The 20762-nt window shown below is 51.9% G+C and overlaps 1 protein-coding gene across 1 annotated transcript; it reads right to left on the bottom strand.

Moving 5' to 3' along the window:
* Positions 1 to 704: 704 nt before the first annotated feature.
* On the bottom strand, positions 705 to 19596 carry LOC122370382. Its single transcript, XM_043345934.1, has 12 exons — positions 17405 to 19596; positions 16361 to 16519; positions 15473 to 15619; positions 12530 to 12648; positions 11806 to 11936; positions 10865 to 11070; positions 7737 to 7896; positions 7258 to 7470; positions 4202 to 4346; positions 2212 to 2477; positions 1457 to 1896; positions 705 to 942 (listed from the first exon to the last, which is right to left on the bottom strand). Exons 1-12 carry the CDS (start codon positions 18702 to 18704, stop codon positions 914 to 916), a joined length of 3315 nt encoding a protein of 1104 aa, XP_043201869.1. The 5' UTR covers positions 18705 to 19596; the 3' UTR covers positions 705 to 913.
* Positions 19597 to 20762: the final 1166 nt, after the last annotated feature.

Below are 20762 nucleotides of genomic sequence, written 5' to 3'. Positions count from 1 at the left end.
ATCTATTTTGTGAATAAAATGGCAGAACACTTTTTGTCAATTAGTATTTTTCAACGGAAAGCGGGTTTGACACTATAAAACTTCGAGGTCTAACTTTAGCCTAGTTTCAAGGTTTTAATTGATTGTAATGGTATCTTAGAGCAATGACAATGTTTAAATATTTCAACGAAGCTTGATTGCACAAAATTATGCTAATGAAAGTGATTATAATCAGACACCGTCTCCTGTTCATCAGGCTTGGCGCACCCTTGGCCTTTTCAGTGGTGCGCTATCGCCCCCCTGAAGGGCCTCCTCCCTCTTCCGACACGTGGTGCTCCGGGCTCCGGCGGCATGTGGCGCGCAAGGCCGTATGTGGCGCGTAGATTGTGACCCGCGGGTCGGACTCATACGTCAAAGGGCGAGTTCAAGGGGGTCCCCGGCGAAGTCTGTCGGGCGCAATGCAGGACCGGCAAGGGGCATTTGGGGGAGGGATGAGCACCCGTGACCCATTCGGACACAGTTATAACCGATGACTCACAAGTCACACTACTCGTGTGACATGGGGATTTCAGTCCACGGTCCCAAGGCGAGGCGACGAACTCCTGGCGCCCTTCCCATCCAATCCGAAAAGCGACACTGGTCGCACAGGTCGTACCGGCGATCCCGGGTTGCGTCATACTGCTGTCTCTCCCGATCAGGCGGAACAATAAAGAATTACGCAGTTATTCGACAACTGAACACGTTTATTTCCTCACTCCACGGAACAAATGGGCATTTCAATCACTAGCCGCCAAATTACGAGATCAATCGTCCGGTCATGGGTACGAAAGCTAGCTCTTTGCGTGCTGTGCAAGCAGTATCCAAGCCTTATCCACCGCCACCGCACTCGGCTCAGCCGGACTCTCCAGATGACGTCACCAGGAAAGCCATGACGTCACTGACTCGTTTCCATTGGCGGTGAGTCTGAAAAGGCAGCGAGAAAAGGTGAAGGTCACACACAGTTCAGGTGGCGCTTTAAAACCTTCGGAACCCGGCCAGCCCGGCAGGCCCGCTTCTCTCCGGAGAAGGGCCTTGCCGGGCTGGGGTGGCCAAGGGGATGGCCGGCCATCCCGCGACCGGGCGGGGTGGTAAGGAGCAGAGGTGGAGATATCGGGGGGGGGGGGGGTCGGGGATCGGGGGGGGGTCAGGATTCCCCCTGAAAACGAATTACTGCTAAGTAAGTCAATGGTACTGCATCCAGCCCGCCTCAATCTGCCCGGCCTGGACCCCCCTGACATTTTGACAGATCTCCACCCCTGGTAAGGAGGGGGGGGGGGGGGCGTACGACGACCTTTCATCTGCCACTAACATCCATGGTCCCTACAGCCTACAGGCTACGATTTTTTTTTTCATTTCATCCGGCGTCCACCTACCTACACACAAACCCGCCACCTCTCCCATCCCCACCCCTCCCCAGCCATCCCTTCCGTTTACCTACCGTCATACACATTGTCTTCATCCAGCCAGTGAGGGTTGCACTCGTCGGAACAGGCCTCGGCAGCCAGCAGGTCCACCGCGTTCGGGGCGGTCAGCCAGTCGTCTGTCCCGTCGGCCGCAGAGCCGCCGTGCTCCAGGCCGTGCTCCGAGCCGTGCTGTCGGTCGAACCGCCCGCCGTAGACCGGGTGATGACGCGATCCATAGTCCCCGTCTGACTCGTCATCGTACGGTGGCCGTGTGTGGCACTCTGTGCCAAACGGGGGAACGTCGGGATGGAGCCCGGGCCGCCGATGACGGCTACAGGGAACGGTGGGCTCTCGTCGGAGGACGTCGGAAGGGAAGGCCGCTGTGGGCGGCGAAGGCGGCCGAGGCAACGACAGGAAGCCCGGGCCGGTTAGGTCTTGGTTGTTCATAGGTGCCATACCATCTACGCAGAAGTCACTGTCGAGGAAAGGGTACAGGATTGATAAGATTTGATGCTAAAGTCACTGAGAAATGCTGATTGCTGAATGAATATAAATATTCGCACAATTTAGCGGCAATGTAAAATCGTAAACAACCAATGTTAACCCAAACATAGGAATATTTATTCAGATAATCCAGAGAACAAATAGACAGAAAAACAACAGCCCACATACGGTGAGTTCAGTTCATAATCTGATGTAAAGCTACTGACAGACTTATCAGGAAACGTGACCGTCTGTCACCGTTCTCAGTGCTGACGGACACCACGCAGGCCGTCCGGCTGCTACCCACCCCGGTGTCGCTGTCGTCTGTTTCGGCTGTTGTAGGTGGCGCTGCAGGGCTGCCAGGACCCTGACCGGCAGCTCTGGCATGATCTGAACGAGCCGTCCGAGCGGAGCAGCGCGCAGCTGCTGCAGCCCTCCGGCCCGCCGGAGCAGGAGGCCCGCAGAGACGGCGTTACACGCCGGCAGCTGCAGCAGAAGCCACTCGTCCTCTGTGCACTGGGCGTCGGCGGAGGGCTGGAAGTCGTCTGACCGTCCGTCACCCGCCGATCCCGCCTGGCGGACAGATAAGGGCGGCTGGATGTAGGTACTTTCATATTGATAACGGAGGGGGACACGACGTGCTCATAACTCAGCCCGCGGGTGGTTACAACAAAAGGGCTTCAGCACAACACATGATGTACATAAGTCAGTTCACAGTTGATATTACTTTGGAAATTATTACACGGATTCGTTCTCCATTTGCGATTTCTACTTGCTCGTTAAAGCTATGACTGTCGATGAAAAGCAGAATAAATACATTCCTCTGCAGACTGCAGTCTGCAGCCATGAAATGGAACCTTCCTTTCCACAATCCACGACATTTTACATGTGCATACTACATAGGCAGCAATTTGGTCGATATATTGTTGGGGAATGTCACGATAATCTCCAAAAATTCCGATTTACCGGGGCAGGTATACTCGGCATATCTAAAACGATTTCGTTCCTGGCTAGCCAACTGTCATTTTATATAACTATTCTATTTTTACCTAACTATAAGAGGCGCATTTCTGAAGTCTCTCCTTGACCCACAGAGATACTTGTTGGGATATCCCACACAAATCCCATCTAAGAAGAGAAATGTCAGGACGCTCCGGTTGCCCTCGGGATGTCCCTACCGGCAGCGCGGGGAAGGATGGGATATTCGGGACGCCTTACGCCCGTACAGTGTCACATTTCCAGATACCGCCCCAATCTCAATCGAGGGTTGCACTGTGTGCAGAAATCCCGGGTGGGATGTGTGCACTGTGTGCAGAAATCCCGGGTGGGATCGAGTGGGACTATCTGGCTGGGCAAAAAGGTCGTTTATCGGTTTTGTCCTTATCATAAACATTCATAAGGAATCCGAAAGAAACACGAATGCCAGCTACGGTCGATCGACCGACAGCAACAACAACGGCGTATTAGCACTCGCGAATTGATACAGCGCAATTAAAAGTGGCTAATCAAAAGACTTCTTCGTGATAGGTTGCGCTAATGGAATACAAAGAAATTTTTTTGAAAATGCATGGATCTTTGTGTTGGGGATGGGATAGCTACGAATGGTTGCGACGGTTCAACAGCCAATTCAGGGTTGTGAGCAACGGTAAATGTTCGTCATCGCGGGCCCCACTCACAGTGATTGACATACCAGAACTGAAATGGCTCAGTTTTTATTGCCGTATATGAAATATGAATAGCATGCCATTTGAGCCTGAAATAAAGTACAAAAGGTTAAGCATGTAGTGACATTCCATGTACTCAGTACTCAGAGCTCGTACTCAGAGCAACTATGCTTTATTAAAAGTTATTGTCACGCTAATAAAGAACCCGCGCCAGAATGTCGCCGCCCATCCGATAACTGTCACAAACAAACACATGAACAGTACATAATGTGGCGGCCCGTGTTTGCATTTATCGACAACAAACAGAACTGAACAAACGATTAAACTACACAGTAAGCTTGTGGCATAGTCCCATTCATCAACGAAATTGATAGGGTGCATAGGTCCAGGCTGAGTGTGCCATAATAATAGTGGAACTACGCACAATCACTTATCACAATGTCGACTCGCAGACCACACAGTACCCTCTCTCTTTCTTCACCATATTCTCCCTCTTCAGCCTCAGCATACTGCCTCGAAAAAGTAAAACGCCTCTGCTCAAAGTCCTAAACCTCCTGCCTCCCAGAAAACCCTCTCGTGTTCCCCTCCTCTCTCCCTCCCATCCTTGCCTCTCTCCCTCCCCGCCCGTCTCACCGTCTCGCTGGTCTGCTGCACGATATCCAGGACGATGTGCACCACGCTGTCCTGATCGGCACGCACCAGGCGCAGCGTATACTCGGGAAGGTGAGCGGCGGAGGCCAGCAGGGCCCGCAGCCGACCCACCACCGCCTCCTCCCGCCTGCCGAGATAGAGGCATAGAGACTTAGAGACACAGAGACTTAGAGACACAGAGACTTAGAGACACAGACACTTAGAGACACAGAGACTTAGAGACACAGAGACTTAGAGACACAGAGACTTAGAGACACAGAGACTTAGAGACACAGAGACTTAGAGACACAGAGACTTAGAGACACAGAGACTTAGAGACACAGAGACTTGGAGACACAGAGACTTAGAGACACAGAGACTTCGATACACAGAGACTTAGAGACACAGAGACTTAGAGACACAGAGACTTAGAGACACAAAGCAGAGACTTAGAGACACAGAGACTTCGATACACAGAGACTTAGAGACACAGAGACTTAGAGACACAGAGACTTAGAGACATAAAGACTTAGAGACACAGAGACTTAGAGACATAAAGACTTAGAGACACAGAGACTTAGAGACTCAGAGACTTAGAGACACAGAGACTTAGAGACACAGAGACTTAGAGACACAGAGACTTAGAGACACAGAGACTTAGAGACACAGAGACTTAGAGACACAGAGACTTAGAGACACAGAGACTTAGAGACACAGAGACTTAGAGACATAAAGACTTAGAGACACAGAGACTTAGAGACACAGAGACTTAGAGACATAAAGACTTAGAGACTTAGACACACAGAGACTTAGAGACACAGATACTTAGAGACACAGAGACTTAGAGACACAGAGACTTAGAGACATAAAGACTTCGCGACATGGAGACATAGACCTAGAGACAAATAGAGAAGCCTGCGGAGACACATCAGAGAAAACCATAGACGGCAGGGAGACACTGACGGTTAGTGGTGAGTCTCTGAGTCAGACGCAGACAGAAACAGGACGGACAGAGGCGGTACGAGCACAGACGAAGAGAACCGGCGAGTCTCTGAGTCAGACGCAGACAGAAACAGGACGGACAGAGGCGGCATGACCAGCGCTTAGTCCGGAATCGAAGTCAGAACAGGACTCTCAGCCATCTTCTGGATCTCGTACCTAAGTGTATGGTGCGCGCTGTGGAGGTTAGTTGAGTGGTGGGCAGTTGGCATTGCGAGCAAAAAGGCGATTAGAGGACCCCGGAATATTGCAATGTAGTTCATTTATTTGACATGAGCATTGGGCATGTCTACTGCAATGAAAAACGTCAAAAATGTAACTAGTTATGCTAGTCGAAGCTCCCTTTTAACCAGACAACGTAGTTGCCAATCTGCAAAATGGCGATGTTCGGTCAAGAATAACCCTGCCTGTGCCATTATGTATACATGTACTATCCAGCGCGGTTTGTCGCTTCACTGAAGGCTATATCAGAACTGCGTCACGATGCAGCTGATAAGGAGCCGGGGCCGGTGAACACGGGCCACAGTCTGGCCACAATGCGCTGTCGTGCCACCATGATCAGGCAAGCCGTGAGTGAATTACAACGAACGCTGGTAGGTGATCACCATAAACACCATCAACATTCGCAGCTGTTTATTAGGCTCATGCGACTCTCAAATCGAGGACACATATGAAAGAGTTTGCACAAAGCGTTTCGCTTAAAAAGTTAAGCCGAGGCACCGTTGCACGCACTTAACGAAAATATGCCACTTTTAACATGGGGCTTTGAACTGGAATAGCAGTTATGTAGCTTGAGCTGAGACTAGCACAAATCGGGAGCTTTTACGGCCCAACGATCACCTTAAGTAGATATTCCATTTCTCGTTCCGAAAAGATTGCCTTGTGCAAGCATGTTTCACTTGTAGAAGAATGTCAAGAATTCCAGCCAGCAATTTGGTTTGCCTGAAGTCTTTTTTGCCCCTGCAACTCCAATATGCCAGATTTGCGCCGGTGTAAACGGAGCGCCGTCGGAACAGGGGATTTGGGTCGATATGATGGCTTCATTTCGGTTTGCCAGTCTTTGCCCTGGCGCTTCGGAGTTTGGATGGTTTCGGACTGCCAAGTCCGGCTCAAATCCGGCCCACTGCCACGGCTCAAGTCCGGCTCCCTAAAAAAAATACATTTCAACTCATAAGGCTGTACTCACGGCTTCTATGCCTTTATCATTTTCCGCGGTAAAAAGTGACTGCATCCGAAAAAAAATGCTTACCGATTACCATTTAATCGCCGCATTGAAGCATGCCCTCATTTCCAGAAGTTCATATTTAGTGCACGCAGTGCATCGAGTCGCCATGCAGTGATGGTTAACTGAATATTTGATACCATGCGCGGTAACGACCGTGGCGGCGGGGCAGGGCCGGGTCAGGCCGCACGGCTGCGCCCATTCCACCGGTAATTAACCCACCGGTAACGCTGCCTGGCAGCGGTCCGCACTGAAAGCCACGGCGCCGCGGCTGTCGTGGGGCACACACACGACTTACCGGCACCGGTTAATCACCGACATTCACGCAGCGGGGTGCACCGCCGACAAATGCCCCCGGGGCACGCGGTCGGCCGGCCCGGACCCGTGTCTCGACGGGCGGTCAACACGGGTCAGGGCGGTCAATAGTAGCGGGTCAACCACGGGTCAACAGAGGTCGCACGAGCGGTAGCAGCGGGTCAGCCGGTCGATATTAGCGGGTCAACGCGGGTTAGATAGATGGTCGATAGTAGCGGGTTAACACGAGGTCAGACGATCGATTTAAGGTCAGTTCACGTCAGACTCAAGTTTTAGCGGGCCATCAGAGACCAAACGGACGATATTAGCGGATCGGCACGAGTCAGTCAGTCAAAACTAAGAAAAAATATACGCTAGGCAACGTCCCCAAAGGGAGAGTGAGGATTAACTGGGCCAGCTGAGTGCGTGAAGTCTGACAACCGTGCTGTGCTTGTCACTGACATCTAACCCGGAGTCGGCGTCTCAAACCGATGACAATGACATAATATATCACTGACCTAGTGTCAGTGCCAATGTCACTGACCTGGTGTCGGTATCGGCGGCGGCGGCGGCGCGGCGGCGGCCCACCACCACCAGCCAGCAGAGCGCCGCCTGTTGCTGCAGAGCGCGCACCTCCGCCGCCAGCCGCTGGCCGTCCGAGGGGGACGCCAGGTCGGCCAGGGAGCGCACCAGCAGACAGGAGTCGGCGGCCAGCACCAGATCGGGGAACGGGCCGGCAGAGAGCCCGACCAGCCGGCTGGGGACGCAGCATCCCCCGGGTCAGAGCTGATGTCGACTCGGACCGGGTCAGATGAGGGGCATAGTGCTGCGCCACCCGATTACATCTCTGGATATGGGGCCTTCCCTTCCACCCACCTGTAGTGTCTGGGTACCTCCCTTTCCACCTGGAATCCCTGGATCCCTTGCCTGCTCTACTATAGTCTCTGAATCCCTCTCCTTTCTACCTGTAATCCATGGATTCCTTCCATATCCCTGTAGTCTCTAGATCCCTCCCCTACCCACCTGTAATCTCTGACGTGGGCGGTGACAGTGTGACCGGAGAGCTCCTCCAGACGCCGCAGACCCCAGCGTTCGGCAGCAGAAGCACAGGCCACCACCGAGACCGGCTGGCCGGCCGGCGGGGGTCCGGGCGGCGGCGGTGCAGGGGGAGGGGAGACGAGCACTGAGGAAGGGGAGACAGTCGTGAGACGGGTGTAGGTAGAGGAAGCGCAGGACAGTGAGTATGGAAAGAAGCCAATGGTTGAATTTCATACAACAGCGGTGGTTTAAGGTTTCTTTGCGCGATGTAAGTATATATGTATGTACAGCTATAGCCTATATAGGTGTGTGCCTACTCGTAAGTCATGATCCTTGAGCACTATTGCCGCCCGCGTCATTAATGCGTAAAAAATGTATGTATAAGTGGATGACTACAGAAGGACGTGCCGCCCTTAGAGGTTGTGCAGTGCGCACTGTTCAGTGTGCAATTTATCACGCAGGTCAAATGAGACACTCTAGTCTCTGTGCCTCCAAGGTCACCACAAGCACGGCTTAACCAAGGTATATTGAATTGAGGCGCTGAACTGCATGATAAGCGACACAGTCTAGTCTACTTCAGCTAACTGATGACTTGTGGCGTTGGCGTTATGCAGTGATCCATGCATACATAACGCAAAGACATCCAACTATCAACGGACAAACAAAATATGGTCAGTACCGGCATCAGGAATTAGCATAGATGCCATCACAATCGGCCAGACAAATAGTTATTTCTCACGGTGAATTACCAACAGTAAACCATATAAGATCGCGCTTAACAGCACTGCTATCACAAAATTACTAATATTTTGTTAACTGCGCTACAAAAACTTCAAGTTCGGCTTACCGACCATTTTACCAAACAGTCATAAATAATAGACACAGTCATGCATAATAGATGCGTGTGGACTGGAATCGTTTCCGTGACGGGGCGCCCAGTGAACGTCGCAGGCACGGTAGGTGCCGGCCGCACGTGTGGCCAACGCAAAGAGGGTATGGTAGGACGCTATAAAGCGAGGTGGAAGTGACAGGACAGAGCTAAACGTGACTAACGCTAGTTTAGAAATGACGCCGGTAGGCCACCTTAGAATGAATTGTAAAGCCCTCTGCCAACTGCGTGGTGTGGTGGGTATTCTTTTTTCGACAAAACCGAGAATAACGCGGAAACTATGCTATCGGTCACCCGGAAATCGTAACAGCAAGACGCGTGAGACTCCGCACCTTGGATTGGCATTACCATATCGTATTCATTTTCCATCCAGTTTGGCAACAACACCCTAAAGTTCATATTCGCCCCGAAAACAAACTTTTGCATTTTGCTGCCACACAAGGCATATACTTTGTTTAGTGAAATACCCAATCGAAGGAGTGGAGCCTTTATTTGCAGTGAGTTCCGACCGACTGAAAACACAGTCTGAGTTATTTCCGGTTTTGTCGAAAAAAAAGAATACCTACCACGCAGTCTGCTGAGGGCTGTACATGAATAGAATGCGCATAGACTGCGACTGTCGACCGACCAGCACCCGTGGCTGATTAATCGGGGTCCTCACGGATCCTGTGACACATGGCAACGACAAGGCCCTATATGGCGACACGAGCAAAATAAATGGTAAGCTCGCACACATACATTTGTCGATCGCAAACGCGTTGCGTGGGAGGGTGTGCCCAAGTATAAGCGATACAACGAGCGCGGACTTATTTGTGATACGACCCGCTATGTCGGAAAATGACCAAAATAGTCCAGTGCGGCTTTTGTTCCTTTCTTCAGCCGACCAATGGTGTGAATTGCTGGATAGATTGTCACCGGTTCCCCATACATTCCGCTCATATAGAGCTATAGCATTCGTTGTATCACCTTTGTTTTAGTTGCGTCACATGGTACCGGAACGCCAGACCTATCCATTGATATCATACCTTGGTCACGAATAGCACATCACCAGGCAGCGTATCAGTCATAATGTGGCGACGATGAGGGGGCCGACAAAAAGGACGAGCTATTGGAAACTGACGATTTGAAAGGAAATGGGAATGTCTCCTTGTCCCTTATCGGTTCATTCGTCATGAAAACTATACGCTACGATGGCAGAATAAGGGTCAAAGAATTTCATATTCACAATGGCCTGTGCTTGCTCGAATGATATACCATTACCAACTGGTTACGAAGCTGGAAGCATGTATTCGCAGGTCAAATCAAAAAAAATGGGTTCATCTCACTTTGACAGGACTTTTTATAAAGCATAGCAAGTAGTACAGCGTAACTTGTTTGAATCTAACTAGGTCATTCGGACAACAGACAGATATACGTCACTCGTAGCCCGTAGGCTTCGACAAAAAGCGGCAAAGACACGCAGATAGGCAAATAATGGTTGCTAACTGCACTCCTTTTCGTCATTTTACACAGCATCAGCGACCAGGCTAGAAGCGCCTATTGCTACGCCCCAGCTCCTGCTGAACGTTTCCACGACCGAAAGAACCTGCAAGTTTGTCTTGGAATCGGCAATAGCGTTGTCACCTATGGTTTCCTGCCTCCTGGAATGTCAAAGCATAACGGGTGCCGTTTCTGTACAGTGGCATACCGAATGCCGCTTTTAAACCGTCGATTTTCATGCATTAATTTGTTTTGGCGGGTTTGGCTCTTTCCGCAATAAGGTGACTACTAAAGAGTCAGAGTCAAACGATCAAATGATGAGAGGGCGTCGTGATGAGAAAAAAAAACTTAACCAATGCAAACGCACAATCAGTCACAATTAAAAACCGAAATTCGTACCAATCGGACCACTGCTGAACACACGTACGCTGCTGCACCACGTATACGAGTAGGTGAAGCTCTGCTTTGAAGGCCGATCTCGTATGAGGAATTTGAATAATGTTAACATTGACGATAGCTAACCACGCTTGAGGCGATAAGGACAAAACATTGTAGCTGCACAACGGCTCCTTCTCGCCGCGTGCCCTACGCCGTGCGTCTGTCCCTGTCCGAGACACCGAGCGTCTCATTCGCGTGTCTCGTTCCAGTGTTTCACCGGGTGCCTGTGTCCCTCGGCCTCCTCGCCGATTTTCTCTGCCGGGTGTCTCAGTCCTCCCCCTCCCTGCTGTATCCCTCAGTGTCTCACCGTGTCTCTCCGGGTGTCTCAGCGCCTCCCAGTCGGGCCTCACGGGCAGACAGCGGACAGCCACTGAGGAGGCACGGCACCGCTGTACCAGTGGACCAGCGGCAGCGGGAGGCAGCAGCGGCACGAGCAGCGCGCAGCGGGACAGCGGCCAGCGCGTCGGCACCTCAGCGCCGCAGCTCAGCACCAGCACGGCGCGCTGACGCAGCCTGACCGGTCACAGGTCAGCAGAGGGGCCCGGTCAGGTCGGTTAAGACTCTTATACTTGAACATATAACACAGCGACATGTCCGCTAGAAGGTAATAAAACAACGATCAATTCACAAATAAAACGGCATGTTAAAAACAGGAAACATTACTAGAATATTCTGTCCAGCTCCAGTGTAATTAAACATCACCCCACAACTTCCACCACCCTTCTTATCAGCGGTAACTACAACTGTACCATGTCATCCATCACAGCTCTGCGGTTCCTGCCCGCTGCCGTGTAACCTAGCATGACCCGTGAGTTATGGGCCGCTGTGAGTAATAACCCAGCTGTGAGTTATGGGCTAATGCATGGCACACTAAAACTTGGTCCGCTCGCAGCTTGGCACTTGACTGTCGCCTGGTGACGTTCACACTTTTGTTTTATTTCGTCCCAATGTAGGCTGGGAGGTGATTAAGATTAGATCGGCCAACTACACAAAGTGCCATTTTGCATAAATAATCGTCACACTAAAGAGCGTATGGTCATTCCGTAAGGCCGTTTAAAGTGTGGCACTTACAGTAAAGCGTCAAACGCTTTCCGACGAACTATTCGCCTGACGCTAGGATAAGCAGCATGCCTAACCCACCGGCCACCGACCCTTCGTCTAAGACGGTGCCGACACACTTAGCCAATACACCCATGCGAGCTATTACTCCCGTAGCCTGAGTAAAAAGAACATTTGATGTTAACTCACGCCTCATTCAGCCGCTGCTGGGGCTCATCAGCGGTCAGCAAGACGTGCCGGACCCCGGGTACCTCAGTCAGAGCTGAGCTGAGCTCCTCGGCCAGCTCAGGAAGCTGTTCTGTCACTACCAGCACCGGACCCTGTCAGGACAGGAGCGGGGCGGAACGGGACGTTGACGGGAAGACGGGACACGTTGACGGGACGGTAAGACGGAACGGGTCGGGTATTGCGATGGAAAAGGTAAAGAACAGGGAAAAGGGACGGAAATGGGACGGAAGAAAGGGATTGCGATGAGACGGGAGGAGAGGAAAAGTGGAACGGAACTGGGACGGATTGAGGGGAAGGGACTGAACGGAGATGAGACGAGACCAGGTGAAACGAGACTGGATGGGTAAATGAAATTGAATAGGATGCTATGGGACGGGAAAAGAAGGGAACTCGGAAACTCAGTACTGGATAATGAAGTCCACCTCATTTTCTTGGGAGGGCACATAATGTTGCACATTCAGTAGAGTGTACAGCGATCATCGATGGCACAAGAGCCACAGAGTACAAAACCTATCGAAAGCGCGTCTATCTAGGAAGCGTAGAGCACCCACCGCGCCAACAGTACATGGATAGAGCGGTACAACATCCCTAATGCCAAAGGAACAAGGAATATATGAGGAAGCTCATGATTCGTTTTCTAGTGACACACCCTTATGTGTCATATGCATTACGGGACGGCACCCACCGGTAGTGAGTCCACGTGCAGCTCAGTCAGCAGGGCCAGTAACGCGGCGACGCGCGGGTGGCGGGCGGAGCGGCCGGCCAGTGTCGACTCCAGGTCACCAATCACCGCGTCCAGGCAGCCTGCCAGACCACAGTCACACAGTGACAGCCACAGCACACAGGTGGAGTCGGACACTGACCGAGTAACGAGACATTCCAGTGTCCAGACAGCCTGCGCGGCCACAGCATACGGCGGGAAGTCGGACACTGATCAGGCAGCGAGACATCTGGAGACAGTCTGAGGGACCACACACAGGCGGTTAGAGGTCCCACGCAGACGGAGTAACGAGACTCTGAGTCTAGACAGCCCGTGGGACCATAGTACAGCGGGGAGTCAGACACTGACCGAGCAAGGATATATCCAGGCAGCTATTTCAATATATTGTTTGGGATATGCATCCTTAAAACCGCGAGTTCTTAGGAGGAGAGCAAAGTATAACATTGAAAAACAGATTTTATTTCGTTTGAGCTGAGCCTTGCTGGAAAATCAATTCACCATAAATTTTCATATTAGGGGTGGAAATACGAGCGCTATTGAAACAATGGTTGGAAGTCACGCATACCGAGCACGAAAACGGCAAACACTGCAACCGTGACACTGCCGTAAACGCAACGGTAACCGAGTGAAACTGAGGTAACTGAGGCATTGGCACAGCGAAAAAAAAAATATTGGCTGTGTCTTAACCCTCGCCCGCACATGCCATTTTCCCATCCTAGAACGCACATGGGGGGGGGGGGTGTGGTTGCCACCCCCCCCGCGCCATTTCGTTCCTGTTGGAGATAGAGCTTAGCAGTAAAGACCAAAAAGATTCTTTGGGAAGAGACGAATCCAATGATACCCAGTTTTAACTTCTCAGGTCAGTCATTGACCTTCCAGATCAGGTCAAACTAAAAAATGTTGCTGTTTTGGGTCACCGTTGGATATCAAGTGTGCTGCTTATCAAATACCGATGACGATGCTGTTTTCTGGTGCCAAGCCAGCTAGAACCTCTTTGTCACACTGCCCGACCAGAATTTTGCTGCTGAGGTCATTTCAGGTCAAGTTAGGTCAAGGTCAATTACATGTGTTTGTATGTCTGTGTGTGTCTGTGTGTATACTGATGTGTGCACCGATTGTTTTTGGGTCCATATTACATGAAATCATGATCTGAGAAGCTTTTACCAAAAATGCAGTCAAAAAACTTCAAAAAAAGTAAATTCAGCTTGCCTAAAACGCAATTATCTTAGATGACCTAGGTTGACCTTGACCCTGACCTTGACCCCTGTACATCGTCGAACAACATGTTCCATGATAGGTGGGAGGTAAGACTGGCAAAAAAGGCCGAAATCAGGGTGTCAAAAGCTCATAAGGCCCATGGCAAACGCAAGATGTTGAGAATTGGCCATTTGGGTCATGACATGACCTGAAAAACAAGGTCATATCTCCGAAACCAAAAATCACAGAAACTTGAAATTTTCAGTGGACATCAAGAAAGGATAGAGGAGCAGCTATACGAAAAATCAGCCTTCTAGCTCTAAAAATGTTGAGTGCAGAGTCGAAAGACTACCTGGGGGGGTGGCAACCACCCCCCCCCCCCATGTGCGGGCGAGGGTTAAAACTAAAACCCCATTATTCGCTTATCAAACAGAATAGCATTAAACAAAGTGAGATAAAATAATAAACGTTAACAACACTGCATCTAATATGGCTACATTATGCGTACTGAGTAGGCGGGTATGTGATCCTGCAAAAGCGCATAGCGCACAAAGCGAAGTATCGCCTGGGCTTACTCTAAAAGCTGCAATTGTGCAGCTTATGTGACGTAGCGCACTGCATTGCAATGCATCGAATATACCTACCAAGCTCTGTAGTTTGCCGATGGTTCGAGAAAGCTTGCATATCGAGATTGCGCCCTGTGTCTGCCCAATCCAAGCTATATAGTTTCCAGTGGCGGGGATGTATGGCTCACCAATCTTCAAAACACGCCATTCATTGGTATTTTTCGAAAATAGGAATTTTACCAACCATCGACGATGAACGATATGCCCCGGTTACTTAAGTACAACGGCCCCGGCTCACATGTTAGGGGGCGCGCAGTCATGAAGGTCAGGTGTCATGTCACATCAGGTAGGCGCTATTACACCGCTCGGCCGTGCCGCACCCACCAAGCCCAGGAATTTAGTGGGCCTGATGACATACATTGTATGCAGCCCCCGGAATGTTAGGTAGGTAAATATCACCACCACCTCGTGGTAATCCCTCACAGCTAGCCCTGCAGTATTCACCTTCATTCCGCAGTACATACGTACACCACCTGCCGTCAGCACCCCCCCCCCCCACACCGACCCAGCAGTATATGCGGTAATCCCTCACTCTGTAGTAACCACTAACCAACCACCTTCAATCCGCAGTACGTACACCACCCGGCACCCGCCGTCAGCATCCCCCCCCCCCTCCATCCACCCAGCATTATATGTAAGACGCCTATCCTTACGCAGCAAATACCCCAAACCTGCCCGGCGGCAGTCAGCATACCAATGTGCAATACATTACTTCCACCCAATACATTACTTCCACATTGCAATACATTATCAACCCCTGTAGAAAAACGTCCCGATACACTACAGGGCACACTCTTCCTTCGGTATGACATCGCAATACTTACTATCCTCGTCATGCATCATGCACTTAACGGCTCATTACTCACTACTCAGCTCATGATTGTCATTTGGCAAACTATTATCACCTCCACAACATACAGCCACTAGCATTCCGTAAAACATCCTCACCCTGTAGTATAAGGAAATAGTGAATACCCAGCTCATTACCATGCAGTGTGGTTTACTCACCCTGCAGTGTTGGGCTGAGTTACTCAGCCTGAATAGTGAATACACAGCTCAGAACCATGCAGTGAGGTTTACTCACCCTGCAGTATGTCGGCGTGCGTGCGGCTGAAGATGCGCAGCTGCCGGAGACCGCACACGGCGGAGAGGTGGGCGGTCATGTCGCGGGCCTTGGCCAGGCCGTGAACGGCGAGCGTGTGTCGGTACTGGCGCAGCAGGCCCTGGCGCTCTGCAAGGAACCACAGACACAGCGTGTATCAGTACAGGCCCTGACGCTCCCGCAGTGGACAGACAGGCGAGTCACCTACCCCTGTCAGTGGTCGGTACTGGCGCAACAGACCCTGACGCTCAGCAAGGAACACACATTTGAGTCAACAAACCCTGTCAGCGAAGATGACATCAATTTGGCCACGGACATAGGCGGCGGAACGGGGAGGGCACCGGGGCACCGTGCCCCCCATTGATTTTGGCATTTCAACATTAGCCCTATGGGCGTTGCATAAAGAATGGGACTAAAAGTCGGCAGTGCCCCCCCCCCCCCATTGAAGGTGTTCCGCCGCTACTGCACGGACTGACGCATAACATACACATTTAAAAGGCAACTAGAAATTTCGGAAAATTTTTGAAGCATGAAAATCTAAAATAAGAAAATTCCGAAAAGTTTCTGAAAATTGTAAAGTGATTTTTACCGTAACTGCATCTGCAATCGTATTGTCTGCTAAAGCGCTGAGTGCTTAAAATATTAGCTTTAACTCTGAATTGCCAATGCGTTCTCAGACCAAATACTTATCGTCCATTAGTAGGCATGCGTGCTTTGTCGTACGATTACCAACTCGAGCCATTGACCCCAGGACCCCAGCTAGTGAGTGGGTGCAGCTTCAGACCGCTAATCACGCCTTCAGTGTCCCGTCCGGTCCTTGCCGTCCTGCCGCGCCCGGCGACTCCGCCGTGGCAGCGGAGACACACGTACCCAATGAGCTGAGCGACTCGTTGACCTGGCTGCACATCTCCTTCAGAAGGCGACGGCTGTTGTCGGGCTCCAGCAGCGCGAACGGCACGTCCAGCCGGAGAGGCTGCAGCAGCTCGTCGCCCCGCTCCACCAGACAGGCCAGGCAGCGCAGCGTCACCTCTGGAGGGGGGGGGGCAAACAGCGTGATACCACCTCACCAGACAGGCCAGGCAGCGCAGCGTCAGCTCTGTGGGGGGGGGGGGGCAGACAGCGTGACATCTCGCCCCGCTCCCCACATAGGTCGGACCACTAGAAGGTAAGATCAAATCACCAGACCTAAGACAGGTCAGGTCTAACAAATTCCCCACACAGGTCATCTCAGGTATCCAAAGCAGTTTGAGAAAATCATCTCCGACAGGTCAGGTCAAATCACCTGACAGGTCCAAAAGCAGTGAAAAGTCAGCTCATGGTCGTCAACAATCAAATGGCACGGTGATTGCGCTACGAAGACAGAACCACCGGTAGACCATTTGGCAGCCATTTCACACGTTGACAGGCATGACGTGTACGTAATGGGGCGTTGGCAGTCCGATTACTCGCCCACCCATCACCTAACGGCACGTGTTCATTGGGGCGCACAAAGCCGAGTGCAGGGTAAGCGATCAATGACAGGTTTGTTCATAACGACGCACTTGGAAGTCAATGGTGACCAACACGTGCTCATTGCCGTCACACATTTAAGCTGTCATTTAAGCCGCCCACAAATCTTCTAGTGAACCGTGCGGACCTGCGTTTAATGCCGTGACTGGAAATGGAAACAAATAAACTTCTATACTAGCAAATAAATAACGATATTACGCCTGACAGTGTATGATCGCGGTAAGCATACGCTTTTAGGCTATAAATTCAACCATTCCCGCGGTTGGACGCTCAGTAATTGTTTATGTGCAAGACGATGTTTATGAGCAACGAAAGAATAGATGTGCGAACAAAGCACCCACAAAAAAAAAAACAAGAGCGCTCACTATGGGCAAACAAGGCTTTTGCTACCGGTGTTCCACTCACCGTCCAGCGGCACAGCCGTCTCCACGTGGTCGTCTGATGACCTCTGCGTCTGTGTAAGCCCACAGACAGCGCCTTGTCCCACTCCCGGCGGCTCCGCGGCCCTCGGAGTGCGTGCAGCCGCCCCTCGCCGTGGCTCCGGCAGCCCACAGCGGCTCAGCGCGCGGCTCAGCGCCACAGGGCCGACGCGGGGCCGGCCACGGACCCGACGGCCGGCACGGCTCGTCAGCAGCGCGCTCGGCAGTCCGCGCCGGGCAGACAGCGGGGTGCGCTCCGCGCGGCTCTGCACCCGCGCAGAGAGCGCCGCCAGGAAACTGTCGGCTGCCGTCAGCTGGGACGCCGCGGGCTCCGTGGCCGATGGTTGCGCTCCGGCGGTGACGCTGCAGCCTGTCGTGTCGCCTACAATGCGATGGGCGGTTGGCAGCTCGCTGCTAGGGTGTGCCGCCTTGACAGTCGTCTCGTAGCTTAGATAGGTCACTTTCGATGGTGGCTCGTCACTTTGAAGAGCCACCTTCACTGGTGGCTCGCCATTCAGATGGGCCACTTTGGCTGGTTGCTCGTGGCTCAGATGAACCACCCTGGTTGTTTGCTCGCAGCCCAAAATATGTGCCACTTGTCGCTCGGAACTCGTGAGTAGTGCCTGGGCCGTCGTCTCGTGGCTCAGGTGTGTCACCTTAGCTGTCGGTACGCCACTAAGATGAAACATTTTGGTTGGAGGTTCACCTCTGTCCGGACTGACCTCAGAGAGCCGCTCTCGGCTCGGCGGCAGCTCAGACTCTTTAGGCACAGCGGGGGGCGAGAAAGGCTCAGACAAAACCGTTACAGAAAGCAGCGCAGCGCTCTCCCGTTTCGTGTCTGAAATATCACCTCCTTCCGGTAGGTCTGTTACTGACCCATGTCTCCCGACGGCCTTTTGCACTTCCCCTGATCCACACTCTTGGTCCTCCTGCACGGGTGTGGTTCTCATAACTGTCGACACCAGAGGGTCTTCAGAGCCCGATGGAGGCAACGGCGGGGACGCCAGAGCGCCGTCCAGTGTCAGTTGACAGGAAGGGCTGAAGATACTCCGCGGGCCGGTGGTGTGGTGTGAAACTGACGGAGACCGATGTGAAGGGACCTCCTCTTTCACCACTGCCGGCTTCAGCACTCGCGGAGGGGTCGGGGTAGTCTCCGCCGTCACGGATATGGCAGAGGTCGAGCATTCAAGATCCCCTGGCGCCGTCTCTACTCCCGTATCACCGCTGCCATTCTCCTGTGACACAGCGGAGCACGGCCGATGTACGGACGGCGCCTCACCGTCCATAGGCCGGTCCTCGCGTCCCCTCCACCGAGCAGCGATACGTCGCAGCGCGAACTCTCCCGGGTACTGTCATTCTCATGAAGCACCACAGCCTCGCTCGTGAGGGCTTCCGACACACCGCTCGGTGGTGAGGGCGGTCGTGAATGTGATGATCCGTCATTGCTTCTATCCTCCGTCGCAGAAATCGCAGAGTGGCACTGCTCAGCTCGTTTCTTATGCCACCGGTCAGATGTCAGAGGCGACTGCTGCTCCCATGAAGCGCTCTCGGCCGGCATGGTGTGATCTTCGGCAAGCTCTGAGCGGTCTACGTCCCCTCGATGGAAGCTGTCTGTACTGGCCGACTGCACGGGCGGTGGCCGTCCCTGGGATGGAACCGGCGAGAGTTGTCCGCAGCCGCCCGTCTCGGTGTCCACGACTTCGCCAGAGACGTCGGAGCGCGCAGCCAGCGAATAATCTGTCATGATCGATGCCTCGGGAGCCTTCGGGAATATCATTCTTTCTTCCAACTTTTGAATGGACTTTTCGCTACGGGGCTGCACCGTGTCAGAACTGGGCGTTCGGTCAGCCTTCCTTACTACTTGGTGCAGGTCCGCCGGGTCAGAGCTCGTTGGTCTGTCAGACTCTCCTGCCGCCTCGGGTCGGTCGACGGAGGCGGCGCTCTGCAGGACAGCGGCCAAGCCACGCTGACATTTCTCGTCCACAGGTATACCATCTGACGCCGGAGGACGGCGACCGTTCCTGTCGGGAGTCGGCTCCAGACAGACCGACTCGATAGGTGAGGACTGTGACTGGTTGGACTCCAGTGGTCTGCTTCGACCGGGCGTCTCATACAGGGTGTCCCAGAATTACCCGGACATTGTTAATTAGCGTATAAAATAAGGCAAACATGATTGCGCTTTTTCCTTTTTATCGTCCTATATAGTCAACTAGGGTGGCTGTGAAATAGCACACGCAATGGATACGCTTGTTACAAGATCAGCCGACAATGATTGAAAATGCCAGCCATTGCTGGTCTCAGTTGCTTTACGCGGCTCTCCCGAAACTGGGTGAAGGTTTTCTTTGACCTGTTGCTGGAGGATAATACGATCATATAAGATAAACTTAACATCAGAGTGTTCCCAGGTCATAAGGCATTATCCCCCAAAACAAAAATTGCTGCCGACACCACTTTTGCCGCGTTTTTTTACATCTGAAGTGGAGAGGCTCCATGTCTGAACATGGCGGGACCTTTGGCTTCCAACAGATTTGGTTTCCAAAACAAACCCGTTCATGGCCATTTGGTTTACGGCATCCAGTTTTTTTTTTACTGGTAGAATATTACCGCAGTAGTACTCTGTGCTAACGGCTGTCGTTGGGCCATCATATCAAGCCGAATGAGTGCACGGTGGCTCAAAATGTCTCACAATTTGATTTTCGACGGGTGCCTGGCCGTCTCTGCTGTTGGGGCGTTGTAGCCATCTGACGTTCACACACGCCTTTTTCGGGCGGTTCAAATGACAGAATACCTTCGTTAGACCACAAAGTGTGCTTCAATATAATTTTTGTTGTATATGTTATATTTTTGGGATGAATTGTAGTGATTTTCGCTGCTTTTCCCGTAGTTTTCGCATATTTTTCAGGCGAGGGACCTCAAATTCCAAAATTTTGCGAAGATAGTGGTGGAAAGTAGACTGATGTTCTTTAGATAATCCTGATCTATCGTTTAGCTAGTTTTTAGCTAGATCAGTGACGTTTGTTGTCCATGACAAGCACCCACCCGTTTGACAACTGGTGCATGGCCCTTTTTGGCCGAGCCCAAGCTTGTCAATCAGGTTTATCTCTTGCTCTCTCTGGCTTCGTTAGCTGATATAATTGCGCTTTGCTCAATCCTAACTGGTTGCAGATGAGCTGCTGAAGCTCTCCAGCAAAAACCATGCCGAAAGTCCGTTTACAAAGTTGAAAACGGGAGTTGATTCACCATGGTTGCCTATTAGTGGCTTAAGCTGAAAACGGAAAAGGACTACTCTTACTTGACTCTGGATAATACTTGACTCGAGTCGGTACCGGTCACCAAAAGCACAC

This window comes from Amphibalanus amphitrite, unplaced genomic scaffold (genome assembly GCF_019059575.1).
Source record: "Amphibalanus amphitrite isolate SeventyFive unplaced genomic scaffold, NRLGWU_Aamphi_draft 001129F_arrow, whole genome shotgun sequence".
Classification (NCBI taxonomy): Eukaryota; Metazoa; Arthropoda; class Thecostraca; order Balanomorpha; family Balanidae; genus Amphibalanus; species Amphibalanus amphitrite.
This window is presented reverse-complemented; position numbering and strand designations above follow the sequence as displayed.

Bases quoted from the DNA above. Each gene is read 5' to 3' on its own strand.
- LOC122370382 (XM_043345934.1), bottom strand. From the start codon at position 18,704: ATGGACGGTGAGGCGCCGTCCGTACATCGGCCGTGCTCCGCTGTGTCA. The intron at 11,071-11,805 runs GTGAGTTAACAT...GTGACCGGTCAG, and splicing joins CAGCAGCGGCTGAATGAGGC to GCTGCGTCAGCGCGCCGTGC. The intron at 4,347-7,257 runs GTCAGTGACATT...CTATCTCGGCAG, and splicing joins GCCGCCGATACCGACACCAG to GCGGGAGGAGGCGGTGGTGG.